The sequence below is a fragment of the Astyanax mexicanus genome, chromosome 13 (assembly GCF_023375975.1).
Source record: "Astyanax mexicanus isolate ESR-SI-001 chromosome 13, AstMex3_surface, whole genome shotgun sequence".
NCBI lineage: Eukaryota > Metazoa > Chordata > Actinopteri > Characiformes > Acestrorhamphidae > Astyanax > Astyanax mexicanus.
This window is the reverse complement of record NC_064420.1, coordinates 37,699,533-37,714,143: the sequence shown is the minus strand read 5'-3', so window position 1 is coordinate 37,714,143 and position 14,611 is coordinate 37,699,533. Positions and strand designations below refer to the sequence as shown.

Sequence of the window (14,611 nt, the reverse complement as noted above, 5' to 3'; positions counted from 1 at the left end):
AGATGGATGATCACAAGCCATCAAACCTTAAGCTTAACTGCTTGATTTTTTGCACCAGGAGTGGCACAAAGTTATCCAAAAGCAGTGTGTAAGACTGGTGGAGGAGAACATGCCAAGAAATGCCTGCATGACAACTGTGATTAAAAACCAGGGTTATTCCACCAAATATTGATTTCTGAACTCTTAAAACTTTATTATTATTATTTGAGATCTGAAAGCTCTACTTCTTTTTTTATTATTATTTCAGACATTTCTCATTTTCTGCAAATAGATGCTTTAAATGAAAATATTTTTGTTTGTCATTTGGGAGAAATGTTGTCCGTAGTTTATAGAATAAAGCAAAACATATACCTATAAACAGCAAAATCAGGGTAACTGATTTAGAAACTTAAGTGGTCTCATATTTTTTTCTTATATAAAACATGACTAAAATTAGGATTGAATCAAAAATAAATACAACTATTCTAACTGCTCCACAGATATTCATCTTTATAAAAATATGTATTCAATTACTGCCACTAAAACTACGCCCAACAACCTCTCAGTGATCAAGGACGCTCTAGGGTGCTCACTGTTCAGCGATACATCTAACCATTTTTAATCCACTCCAACAACAATGCTGGTGTCTCAGCTGAGCTCATGCTATGCAGTTATTATCCGGGGGCTGAGTGCGCCGGGCGTCTGTTCCCTGTCATTACGTTAATAGCCCTGTGCATTGTGCTCCGTGTGGGGTGTGTAGTCACATGGGTGTGGCACGGACACACCGTGGGTGACAGTGAATGGTGATAGAGCTCTTCAGACGCCAACAAACACTCTACAGCACCAAGCACCCACAATCCCTCCCCCTTTTATGAGTGTGTGTTTGAGTGTGCAGGAGAGAGACAGAGAGATTAGAAGACTTTATGTGTCTGCGCATGTTTTCAAATGCTAATTCTAGTCTAAAGAGGCCAAAAATTGTGAATACAAATAAATTGTGAATAATGCTTAATTATTATTTTTTTAAGTCTGCTTTTCAACAATATGTAGCAATGTATTAGTAGTGTGAAAAAAGTGGTATTGAACTAAAATGGGCAAAGGGGCAGTTCTATTATTGGGTTATTTTATATAGAAAAAAATAATTATCATTTATTCAATATGACTATAATCTACCTGTTTACATTCTTTAGAATTAATTAGTTTTTTTTTTTTACAAAACCTTTAAGATTGATATACTGTTTGTCAATAAGCTCTGCTTCATTTTTTACTGGCTGCCCTTCATTGTGCCTTATTAAAAAAGAAAAAAAAAATACTAATTCAATTCATTTAAACATATTCAAATTTAAAAATACATGATGTGAATAATATATCGTCGCTGTCCAATAAAAAACAAGTATCTCCAAAACAGCATATTTACAGAAATTTTTAGAGAAAAAACCTTCTAAACTTTCAATGGAAGTCACTGTAAAAAGAGTTAATTTCAGGTCATTTTTAGTAGAGTTTCTATTGGTCCATTTATAAAAAAAAGATTTGGCACAGTGTAAGGGATAGTTTGTCTGTTTAAATCATGTAATAAATTAAAAATCAACAAAAATCGACATAATTGTTTTTCATTGGACAGCAACGATATACAGTACTGTGTGTCAGAGACCTCTAATATTCTAATTGGCTGGCCTGTGTAAAAAGCAAAACACCCCCTATAACCAGTGTAAACTGGCAGGTCTAAACTGCTGAAAAGTAAATATTGAGATATATGTAATCATTAAATAAACTTTACATGCACTACATAAACAATAATCTTATACTGCAGAAAAATCTGATTTTATCTGTAAATCTTGAAGTGAAAACTGAAAAAAAAATCTGAGAAAACACGCAAGGTGTAGTTAAAGCTAAAACTGGCCATCAGGCCATCAGCCAATCACAATACAGGCTCTTACACTGCAACAGTACAAATTTACAAATAGCAATAGTTTTGATTGGTCTGAGGTTGCTAAGGTGGGTGGGACAGAGCTTCAAAGGAAGTAAACCAGAGAAAAAGTTTGAAAAGTGAGGACGAAATAGCAAATCATCATTAACAAGAGTGATTAAACAAAATTAATTTTATTATTTTTTTATTATTAATTATTTTTATTAATTAAAAATAATCTTACAAACAGAGCAAAACTTTTTCAAACAATATTTTGACATGGTGTTTCATCTCTTTCAACAAGTGTTCTTTTGAGCTGTTCCAAGTGTCCTTTGGGCATCTAAAGGTATCTTTTGGGTATCTATAAGTGTCCTTTTGGGCATCTCCAAGTGACCTTTTGAGCATCTCCAAGTGTCCCTTTGGGCATCTCCAAGTGTCCTTTTGGGCATCTCCAAGTGTCCTTTTGGGCATCACCAAGTGTCACATTGGGCATCTCCAAGTGTCCTTTTGAGCATCTCCTAGTGTCCTTTTGGGCATCTCCAAGTGTACTTTTGGGCATCTCCAAGTGACCTTTCGGGCATCTCCAAGTGACCTTTTGTGCATCTCCAAGTGTCCTTTTGGGCATCACCAAGTGTCACTTTGGGCATCTCCAAGTGTCCTTTTGGGCATCACCAAGTGTCACTTTGGGCATCTCCAAGTGTCCTTTTGGGCATCACCAAGTGTCACTTTGGGCATCTCCAAGTGACCTTTTGAGCATCTCCAAGTGTCCTTTTGGGCATCTCCAAGTGACCTTTTGGGCATCTCCAAGTGTCACTTTGGGCATCACCAAGTGTCCTTTAGGGCATCTCCAAGTGTCCTTTGGGCATCTCTGAATGATCCATTGGACGTCTCCAAGTGTCTTTTTGGCATCTCCAAGTGTCGTTTTGGGCATCTCTAAGTGTGCTTTTGGGCATCACCATGTGTCACTTTGGGCATCTCCAAGTGTCCTTTTGGGCATCTCCAATTATCCCTTTGGGCATCTCCAAGTGTCCTTTTGGGCATCTCCAAGTGTCCTTTTGGGCATCTCCAAGTGTCCTTTTGGGCATCACCAAGTGTCACTTTGGGCATCTCCAATTGTCCATTTGGGTATCTCCAAGTGTCCTTTTGGGCATCACCAAGTGTCACTTTGGGCATCTCCAATTGTCCTTTTGGGCATCTCCAAGTGTCCTTTTGGGCATCTCCAAGTGTCCTTTTGGGCATCTCCAAGTGTCCTTTTGTGCATCTCCAAGTGTCACTTTGGGAATACCCAAGTGACCTTTTGTGCATCTCCAAGTGTCCTTTTGGGCATCACCAAGTGTCACTTTGGGGATCTCCAAGTGTCCTTTTGGGCATCTCCAAGTGTCACTTTGGGCATCACCAAGTGTCCTTTAGGGCATCTCCAAGTGTCCTTTGGGCATCTCTGAATGATCCATTGGACGTCTCCAAGTGTCTTTTTGGCATCTCCAAGTGTTGTTTTGGGCATCTCTAAGTGTGCTTTTGGGCATCTCCAAGTGTCCTTTCGGGCATCTCCAAGTGTCCTTTTGGGCGTCTTCAAGTGTCCTTTCGGGCATCTCCAAGTGTCCATTTGCGCATCTCCAAGTGTCCTTTGGGGCATCTCCAAGTGACCTTTTGCGCATCTCCAAGTGTCCTTTTGGACATCTCCAAGTGTCCTTTTGGGTATCACCAAGTGTCCTTTTGGGCATCTCCAAGTGTCCTTTTGGGCATCACCAAGTGTCCTTTTGGGCATCACCAAGTGTCACATTGGGCATCTCCAAGTGTCACTTTGGGCATCTCCAATTGTCCTTTTGGGCATCTCCAAGTGTCCCTTTGGGCATCTCCACGTGTCCTTTTGGGCATCTCCAAGTGACCTTTTGCGCATCTCCAAGTGTCCTTTTGGGCATCTCCAAGTGTCCTTTTGGTCATCACCAAGTGTCACTTTGGGCATCTCCAAATGTCCTTTTGGGCATCTTCAAGTATCCCTTTGGGCATCTCCAAGTGTCCTTTTGGGCATCACCTAGTGTCACTTTGGGCATCTCCAAGTGTCCTTTTGGGCATCTCCAAGTGTCCCTTTGGGCATCTCCAAGTGTCCTTTTGGGCATCTCCAAGTGTCCTTTTGGGCATCACCAAGTGTCACATTGGGCATCTCCAAGTGTCCTTTGGGGCATCTCCAAGTGACCTTTTGGGCATCACCATGTGTCACATTGGGCATCTCCAAGTGTCCTTTTGAGCATCTCCTAGTGTCCCTTTGGGCATCTCCAAGTGTACTTTTGGGCATCACCAAGTGTCCTTTTGGGCATCTCCAAGTGTCCTTTTGGGCATAACCAAATGTCCTTTTGTGCATCTCCAAGTGTCATTTTGGGCATCACCAAGTGTCACTTTGGGCATCTCCAAGTGACCTTTTGTGCATCTCCAAGTGTCCTTTTGGGCATCACCAAGTGTCACTTTGGGGATCTCCAAGTGTCCTTTTGGGCATCTCCAAGTGTCACTTTGGGCATCACCAAGTGTCCTTCTGGGCATCTCCAAGTGTCCTTTTGGCATCTCCAAGTGTCCTTTCGGGCATCTCCAAGTGTCCTTCTGGGCATCTCTAAGTGTCCTTTGGGCATCTCTGAATGACCCATTGGACGTCTCCAAGTGACTTTTGGGTGTCTCCAAGTGTCCTTTTGGGCATCTCCAAGTGTCCTTTCGGACATCTCCAAGTGTCCTTTTGGGCGTCTCCAAGTGTCCTTTCGGGCATCTCCAAGTGTCCTTTTGGGCGTCTCCAAGTGTCCTTTGGGCATCTCTAAGTGTCCTTTCGGGCATATCCAAGTGACCTTTGGGCATCTCTAAGTGTCCTTTTGGGCATCTCCAAGTGTCCGTTGGACATCTTCAAGTCTCCTTTCAGGCATCTCCAAGTGCCCTTTTGGGCATCTCTAAGCATCCTTCTGGGCATCTCCAAGTGTCCTTTGGGCATCTCCAAGTGTCCTTTCGGGCATCTCCAAGTGTCCTTCTGGGCATCTCCAAGTGTCCTTTGGGCATCTCTGAATGACCCATTGGACGTCTCCAAGTGTCCTTTTGGGCGTCGCCAAGTGACCTTTGGGCATCTCTAAGTGTCCTTTCGGGCATATCCAAGTGACCTTTGGGCATCTCCAAGTGTCCTTTGGGCATCTCCAAGTGTCCTTTTGGGCGTCGCCAAGTGACCTTTGGGCATCTCCAAGTGTCCTTTCGGGCATTTTCAAGTGTCCCTTTGGGCATCTCTAAGTGTGCTTTTGGGCATCTCCAAGTGTCCCTTTGGGCATCTCTGAGTGTCACGTTGGGCATCTCCAAGTGACCTTTTGGGCATCTCCAAGTGTCCCTTTGGGCATCTCCAAGTGTCCCTTTGGGCATCTCCAAGTATCCTTTTGGGCATCTCCAAGTGTCCCTTTGGGCATCTCCAAGTATCCTTTTGGGCATTCCCAAGTGTCACTTTGGGCATCTCTAAGTGTTCCTTTGAGAATCTCTAAGTTTCCTTTTTAGGTATCTCCAAGTGTCCTTTTGGGCATCTCCAAGTGACCTTTGGGCATCTCCAAGTGTCCTTTTGGGCATCTCTAAGTTTCCTTTTTGGGCATCTCCAAGTGTCCTTTGAGAATCTGTAAGTTTCCTTTTTAGGCATTTCCAAGTGTCACCTTTTTCTCAAATGTTCCTTTATGCATCCGCTGTTCCTAATTTTTGTAAAGAAAAAAAATCGTTTTAGGTACTACTCCATTTTATAAGAACACACAAAAACTTTTAATACTTTTATACACATTCTTACTTTAAAAATATATATATTTTATAAGAATATTGTTAAATCTCATTTAAAGCTTATTTTCCGGTCCTATGAGTCATTTACCAAAAAAGTGGCCCATTTTAGCTGACTGCACTATACACACACTGAGAAATCAGATTACTTAACGCCTTATTGCGACCTAATTTGCATAATGAGATAACTGTAGACAATTGATCAAGATCAAGATCAGGTTACTGAGTGCACATGCATGCATTTGCAGTTTCTGTGAAATAGCTTATAGGCCATTACATTTTTTAAGCATTTTTCTTGTTTTTGTTTTACATATGAAGAGATTATAATCAATATTTTAGAAAAAAAAATGTATAATTTTCCATTTTAAAAATTGGTTTTCATAAATGATGACAATTTAGAGTATCTTTTATTATTCTTTTTTTATTTTCTGTATAATATTCTAGAGGCGTACGGGTGCATCTCAATAAATAAGAATATCATTAAAAAGTTAATTTATTTCAGTAATTCAATTCCAAAGGGTAAACTTGTATTTTATATTAATTTATTATACACAGAGTGAGCTATTTCAAGTCTTTTTATTTCTTTTAATGATGATGTTTATGTCTTACAGCTAATAAAAACCCGATAGTCAGTGTCTCAGAAAATCTGAATGTTATATAAAAGCAAAACTGAAAAATATGTACACCATATGCACTTAATACTCCTTTTGGGCTCTTTTTGCATGAATTACTGCATCAATGTCATCTGGCACAGAGGTCATCAGTCTGTGGCAGTGCTGAGGTGTTATGGAAGGCCACGTTGTTTTGCCAGCACATGGATTTCATCTTCCTTTAGACAGTATCTCCTAGACTCTCTATGGAGTTTAGGTCTGGCATGTTTGCTGGCCAATCAAGCACAGTGATACTGTGGTTATTAAAGCAGGTTTATTAGTTCATTTTATTTGGATCCCCATTAGCGCTTATAATGATAGCAGCTATTTTGTCTGAGAGATAAAACACACAAACATTATACATACACACAAAAATAAAAAGGAAACATATTATAAGTACATTCAAAAAAGAAATAAACATAGGTAAGTAAGAAAACACAAGAAGTAGAAAGAAGTAAGAAAAAAGAAGAAGGAAAAAAATAAAAATGAAAAACTGTTATTATCAATCCAGTAACTTTACTCTTGCCATTGAGAATAATTTACCAACTCTACTTTACACTTTTTTTTTATTTTTTGGTCAGGAATCAGTTAAATAGTGTATTTTTAGTTTTTTTTTTTAACCATGTTTTATTAATAATTTTGGGCATTGACTCAGGTAAGGAGTTCCATTCTGTAATAGCTCTGTAAGTCACTGTTCGACACATGTAATTTTAAGTCTTTGCTGATATAGGTATCTTAAAGTATTGATTCTTTGGGCACTACCTGCTGGAAAATGAAATCTGCATCTCCATAAATGTTTTCAGCAGAGAGTAGCATGACCTTAACATTTTCTATACATTCTGTCTTAAAATTAATGATGAATGGATCAATAAAATCATCCAAAATTACTTCAATTAAAGTATTTTATTATAGTAATTTTATTTAAGTATTTTTTTTTACATTGATGTGCACTGAAAGCTCAGAAAGTGTTCTTTTTTGTCCTGTAGCTTTATTGAAGATCTACAGTTAAATATACAGTATTTTACATGGTATCTTGTTGTATGTTCTGCATGGGCTAGAGATACAATACATTACAGTCTGAAAAGCTTACAAAGAAAGATTGCACACTGCCAGCTTATCTAAGCAAATCTCAAAGGTACAGACAAGTCCTGAGTGCAGTCAATACCCATAAGGCTCTCTGCTGAGCCTTCAAACGGTTAAATATTTGTTCACCGCTTCATATAATTGTGCAAGATGAGTGCAATCCCCAGGTGCAGCTTTGTGACCGTGCCAAGCATGAGAATCATGTCTAGTCGAAACCCGAAGCAGGAAGTTGCTGGTGTGGTATCTGGTGGCCTGGGGCAGGGTGACGGCAGCGTCAGCGATTGGAGTTCAGCTCAGAGACACAGGCCAGAGAAACTCTCACTGTCGTCACCGTCAGTAGCAGCAGCAGCAGCAGCAGCAGCAGCAGCAGCAGCACCTCAGTCAAACAGGCTTTTCTCCAGCCGCTCGCCGTGTGACCTGAGGCCATACACGCTTTTCTTTATTACTCCAATAGAAAATGTGGTTCAGCAAGCTTAGGCTGTCTGTTACTGGTTGATTGATACCTTTAAAGGCCGGAGAGGCTCTGCTGTGTTTACTGAGATGGATAAAAATGTGATGCATTAAATTTAGTTGTAAACTCCAGTTCCCTTTTTGCACTGTGTGAAAATCTGATAAAACACACTGAAAAAAAAATGATGCGTAAATTTACTTTAAAAAGTTTCGCAAATTTCTGCATTTGCTTTAAAAAAAATTTAAGTAAATTTAATTTTAAATAAATTTAAGTAACTTGAACTCGGTTTCAAGACTTAAATGTTACATAGAGTAAATAAGTGAACTAAACTTCAGTCGATCCTTTCTTTTAGTAAACTTTACTTAAATTCTATAAATATTACCTAATTACAATTACTTAATTTATACAATATTACCTAATTACAATTACTTCATTTATAGAATATTACATAAATAATTTATGATACATAATATATTATAATTACTGAAATTTAATTATTTTTAGTTAAAACAAACATTCAAATATTTACATAATCTCAAATATTTATTTTGTAAACAGACCAAACTCTCACTGTCTCAACACATCGATGGCATGCAATACATTCTTTTTAGTATCCTAAACAGAATGTATTGCATGCCATCTATGTGTTGAGAGAGTGTAATATGTGTGTATTAACTAAAAATATTTAAATTTCAGGAATTATAATATATTATGTATCATAAATTATTTGAGAAATATTGTATCTATGAAGTAATTGTAATTAGGTAATATTGTATGTAGAAATTAAGTAAAGGTTACTTAAAAAAGGATTGATTCAGCAAAAATAAATTAAGTAAAGTTTACTAAAAGAAAGAATTGACTGAATTTCAGTTCACTTATTTACTTAAATATGTAACATTAAAGTCTTGAAACCGAATGGAAGTTACTTAAATTTAGCTGAAATTAAATTTACTTAAAAAAAAAAAATCTGCATTTGAGAAACTTTTTTTTTAAATAAATTTTATTCATAATTTTTTTCAGTGTCAACACTTTTTTATCTTTGACAATATTCTTCTTTAGTAGAAACCACCAATGGTTTAGAGGGGTTTAAGGGTGTACCCGAGCACGATATGCTTGAACTCCGGGACGGTACGCACGTAGTGTGAGCACGATCCGTGCCCGAACACAGAACAAGATGGTGTCAGTGATGCGATGTTCCTGAATTCAGCACCACCATCAAGAAAAGCATTCCCTCTTGAGAGCGTCATGTAAAGCATGTCGCTATGTCGCTATGTATGTAACCGTGACTGAGATAACCATGACTTTCTAGACATATTTCTAAGTAAGTTAAAGCAGATCAAGAACACTCGCTCCCGCGAGAGGGTGCTTTACATGGTGGGGGTGCTGAATTCAACTCCGGCAAGCCCACTGAGCAGTGAGTAATGATGTAAGCGTGCTCGGGCACGGATTGTTTAAACGTAAGGTGAGTGCAGGGGAGTGGGGAGCACAGCGTTCTCCAAATATCCTCCAAATATCTTTGTCTCATCAGACCATAAAACCTTCCTCCAGAAAAAATCTGTATGTGTTCAACAGTTTTATATATTTAGTTAACTGTGAAGGTGTCAATTTTGGAACCTTGTTTTATTTATTTATATTTTTAGATGGCAGTCTATCATGAGTAAATCCTGACTGATGTTCTAGCAGGTTTATGCCTTAGTGGTTCTTATATTGTTCCTTCCTGACTGTTCTAATCTATTTTCTCATAGCTGGACAACATTTTCCAAGCCTTAGTTAAGTAGTAGAACTTTTATTGTATGTGGAGAACCTTTACACTTTAAAAAAGAGTTTTTTTTTTTTTCTTGAAGGAGCCATTCTTTAAAAGTTTTGTTAAGGGAATAACAGTGTTAGTTCTCTGGTGTCTACTTAAAGAAACTCTCCACCACTTTAAAGTAAGACTACATATACTATTATAAATGGTTTATAAGTGAGTTTATTAATGGTTTATAAACTCATATAGTGATTCTACATACGTTTATACTTTTAAACATTTTTCTGGATTTTTCTGGAAACTTATCCAGGGATAGTTCAATATTCGTTAGTTTGTTCAAATGATTAAATTGACATTCTATATTAGTTACCTTTATCCTCATGATTGTAACATTTTTGATATTGATATAACAGTTCTTATGTAACTTTTCAATGCTTTTTTAAAGCTTCTAGGACCCAATTATTAGTGTTAATAATTTTAAAAAACCATTTATAAACACTTATAAATAAAGTAATAAATAAAGTTGGAGCAAAAACTGAATAATCATAGTTGTATTTCAGTGTATGTATGTAACTCAGTGGAGTTAACTAGTTTCTAACCACTTCAAAACAAACTTACACACACACACACACACACACACACACACCCTGCTCATGCCTGTGTGTGCTGTTACTCTTGTCTCCAGGCTCCAGACACCTGCCTGCACGGCTCCTGAGGGTCAGGTTACAGCGATGAGGCAACATCTGACCAATGGGCTGCTGTGAGAACGGCAGTCGAAGGTGGTGGGAACTCTCCTCCCCTCTCTCTCTCTCTCTCGTTCTTTCTGCCTCACTCCTTCACACAGCCCTTACCTGGGAAACTCACACAGGTTTCTCAGGGCGGGGCCAGTGACCTGCCCGCCTAATGAATGCAAAACAAAACTTCTCACCACCAGGTGAGTTACAGAAGTCAAGTGTGTTCGTTTTACTCTTCCTCCACCCCTCCACCTCCCCTCCGCCCTCCTCCTGTCTCTTGTTTTCTCCCTCCACTCTTTTTTTTTTTTATTCATTCATGGTGTATGGCTTTACATCGGCCTATCGCGGCACTATTCAGAAAAGAGAAGAGAAAGGGAAGGGAAAAAACAAAACACAGCCCAAGTGTGGGAACTTCTCCTCCTGCCTTTATTCCCATCTGAGTGCTTTCATTGTGGTTAACTCTGTCCGCGCCGGCCGGAGAGCACCTGTGCTCCAGCAGCATTCCCATACAGCCTGTACTGAACATTATGCACAGGGTCTTTAAGAAACTTTAAGAAATGTATTTATGTACATTTATATCTCATTTTTAATGGTTTTAAAAAAATAAATGACTTTTTTTTTAATTGGCTTAGGACCTATACATAAGGTGTAGATTTCTCAAACTCTTAAAATGTTATTCAAACCTTTACATCTCTTCTGTCACGGTTCTAAAAAAGCTGGAATTAGTTTAAAATCTTTATGTTCATTATGTTCTGTATTAGTTATTCACACTCTAACATCAGTTTAAAAGATCTAATATACTAGGTTTAGAAATTTAAAAGAAGGATTTGTAAAAGTCTTCACTCTTAAAATGTTATTCACACTCTATTTTTCAATATTTGTATAAAAATCTTTACATTATTTACAAATTCTTAATACTTCTTTCAGTGAATGCAATCCAGTCATCACAGCAATGATCCAAAATCTCCAACAAAAATGTTTGATTTCAAGACAAAAAATCTAAAAGAATTTGGTTTACAAGTATTAATTTGGATCAAAATTATACACATGCTACAATAGCAAAACAGCTCTACCTCTGTTACCAACTATACTACTACCACCACCATGCTTAACAGTTTGCACAGTGTTCTTGGGTTAAAAGCCTCATGTTCAGTTTTTGAAACTTTTTAATAAGGTTCTTTACTGCAAAGGTTCTTATAAAAAAAAAAGATAATTGGCCTAGAACCTTCACAATAACCAAAAGTTCTCACCGGTTTTCTGTCTTTTACATCATGTGGAAGTTATTTAAACTTGGATATGGGTTTTTAAACTCACATTTCTTTTATAGTGATTCTAAAATATCACTGTAATACAGCACCATGACATCATAAAGGGGCTCTTTAAACTCGTTAGGGGTCCTTTGCACTCTAACAAAACTTTGTCAATTGTTCTAACAGAGAACAAAAATAAAAATTTGGTTTAGAATCTATAGATTTTGTGGCAATTCTTCAACATTTAAACTTTTTTACCCAGTGGCACATGTTGCTTACAAATGTGGTTCTATAAAAACCTTTAAATAGTTTAGAACTTTCATTATTAAGTAAAGTTCTTTAAACTTCAAGATAAAATATTTTACTAAAACAGTTTTTTACAAAAACTGAAGCTGTTCTTTTGAACGGTATTGCAATATTAATTTAAAGGGATAATTCATAGAGAGAGAGAGAGACAGTCAACTGCAATCTGCAATCAGTATATTATTACCAGTGTATTGTACTCACTTTCTGCAAATTGAAAAACTCTATTTAAATGAATAAATAATGCATACATTTTTATTATAATAAATGTATTCATCACTAAGCCTTCTATTGTTTATTTTGTAGAGAACAGGAAAGGCTCAAATAATCTTGGTGATTTTCTTTGGGCTCTTTAATCTCACAGGTTCTTTCGGTTAGGTCCAATACTGCCTCCCTAAGTTTATAAAGCACACTGCACTCACTGATGCTGTGTGCTATGAGTGGGTGATGATCGTGTGTGTGTGTGTGTGTGTGTGTGTGTGTGGTCAGGAGTCCCTGCCTTATTTGCATCTTTGAATAGAAATGACTGACTTCCTAATTTCGATAACGGATTTTCTTTTTCCTCTTCACAATTATCTGGAGCATCAATAAAAAAAACAAACCTTCTGTTATTTGACTTTAAATGTTTCAACTGTTTTTTAAGCCTTTCTGCTTTTTTGCAGTTTGGGTTTGGGTTTTTTGGACATTTTGGACATGTTTTCATATTTTTATCCTACTGAAATCATCCAGACTATCAAGGAACACATAAGAAATCATGTAGAAAACCTTAAAGTGTTAAACAAACCAAAATACTCTTACTGTTCTTATCTAAGGTGCATTTAACTTGTGGTTTCTGAGGCTGGTAACTCTAATCAACTTATCTTGTGCAACATAGATAACTCTTGCTCTTTCTTTCATGGGGCGGTCCTGATGAGAGCCAGTTTCATCATGACATTTAATGGTCTTTGCGAATGCACTTAAGGATACTTTCTTGAAATTTCTTAAAGTTTTTCAGATTAACTGACCCTCATTTTTTAAAGTTTTTTTTTTCATTAGTTGAGTAGTTCTTGCCATAATATGGATTAAAACATTACTCAAATAGGGCTATTCACTGTATACTAACTCAATTGATGCTCTTAAACACATTAAGAGGCAAAACATTTGAGTAATTAACTCTTGACAAGTTCAGCACAGCTGTTAACTGAAAGCTGAACATTTATGAGGTGATTCTACCTCATAAAGCTGACTGAGAAAATCCAGCCAAGATGTGCAAATCTGTCATCATCAACAAGAGGTGCTACTTTGAAGAATCAAACATATAAAACATATTCTGGGTTGTTTAACACTTTTTTGTTTACTAAAATATTTCCATATGTCTTTATTTGTAGTCCAGATGGCTTTAGTATTTATCTACAACGCAAAACATTTTAAAATAATGAAAAAACACTGAATTTAAGGTGTGCCCAAACTACCTGTTGGTTAGCTCAGTTAGCTAGTATGCTCTGCTGTAAGTTAGAATGTGGGACGGAGAGTGGACACACCTGACATCAGTCAAAAGATACCATTTACTTTCTGGTGGTGGTTAAACAATGCAGCAAATGGAAAAAAAAATTAGAATAGAAACACGGAACATTAGGGTATGAGCTTGACACTATGGCTCTGGCACTCATTAAAGGAGAACTCTGGTGTAAAATGGACTTTTGCTGTATTAAAACATGATAAAAGTACTAATGTTTGATGAATGGCACATCTCTGTTCTCCCACAGCGTTCCGAGACCCAAAAATGTTAACATTTTGTCCAAACACCCTTCAGACTGGGTGACACAGGGCATAATTTGCCCTGATAAATAATTTTTTCCACTGTTATCCAGGATCAAAGTAGCTCCACACCTCCCTGCTAGAATCCGGAGAGCCTTAACCTTTAAGACGAGGCATTAATAATTTAAAAAGTGCACAAAAAGCTTATTAAAAAACACTTTTTACATCCCATAACGCTAGCTTCAGCTCCGAGTGCCGCTGTTTACTGGATGTAAACAGTGTTTTTTATTACACAAGGAGGTGTGGAGCTATTTTTAGCCTGGATAAAGGTGGAAAAAGTGATTTATCAGGGCAAATCATGCCCCATATCACCCAGTCTGAAGGGTGTGAAATTTCTGGATCTTGGAACGCTGTGGGAGAACGGAGGTGTGCTATTCATCAAAGGTAAGTACTGTTTATCATGATTTACTACACCAAAAGTCCATTTTACACCGGAGTTCTCCTTTAAGACACATATTTAAATTTTCTTGATCTAGATGGCTCCTCATCATCATTTATTAAGAGGGACCACAGCAGACAAACCATCACTTCTTTCTCACTTTTCTCTCTTTAGTAGTCTAGTGGAGTTCAGGATTCAATGGACATTCGCCATAATGTTATGGCTCATCTACAATTTTTGCATCATGCTCATGCAAAGCTCATGAGAGAGCACAATGTCCTCTCACAAAACTGTTCACTCAAGTTCACTCAAAGCACAGTTGACCCTCGGACGTTTGGTCATGTGTTTATCACCTCAACCCGTTGTCGTCTGTGAATGAGGATGGAACTGACACTGAGTAAGCAGCGTAACACCCAAGTGTGAAAATCACTCCCCTTCCTTTCACTGTTCAAAACTCTTCCCAACTCCTAGCCCAGTGCCCTAAACTCCAAAAAGGGCCCACCACTACACTTCCACATTATGGGGCTCCTAAAAACACTGGGCTTTGTCTGTTTTCTGTAC

General features: G+C 37.7%; 1 protein-coding gene across 5 annotated transcripts; it reads right to left on the bottom strand.

Moving 5' to 3' along the window:
• Nucleotides 1-2,113: 2,113 nt before the first annotated feature.
• LOC125780679 (uncharacterized) lies at nt 2,114-4,787 on the bottom strand. 5 transcript variants are annotated; one of them, XR_007423951.1, is made up of 3 exons: nt 4,166-4,210; nt 3,177-3,265; nt 2,114-2,628 (listed from the first exon to the last, which is right to left on the bottom strand). XR_007423951.1 is itself a non-coding variant. In XM_049463259.1 (3 exons), exons 1-3 carry the CDS (start codon nt 4,718-4,720, stop codon nt 2,123-2,125), a joined length of 732 nt encoding a protein of 243 aa, XP_049319216.1. In that variant the 5' UTR covers nt 4,721-4,787; the 3' UTR covers nt 2,114-2,122. The 5 variants fall into 5 exon arrangements, 3 of the variants coding, with proteins under 3 accessions (XP_049319216.1, XP_049319218.1, XP_049319217.1); XR_007423952.1 differs by having other exon boundaries at nt 2,114-2,540; XM_049463259.1 differs by lacking the exons at nt 3,177-3,265; nt 4,166-4,210 and adding an exon at nt 4,297-4,787 and having other exon boundaries at nt 2,114-2,342; nt 2,453-2,540.
• Nucleotides 4,788-14,611: the final 9,824 nt, after the last annotated feature.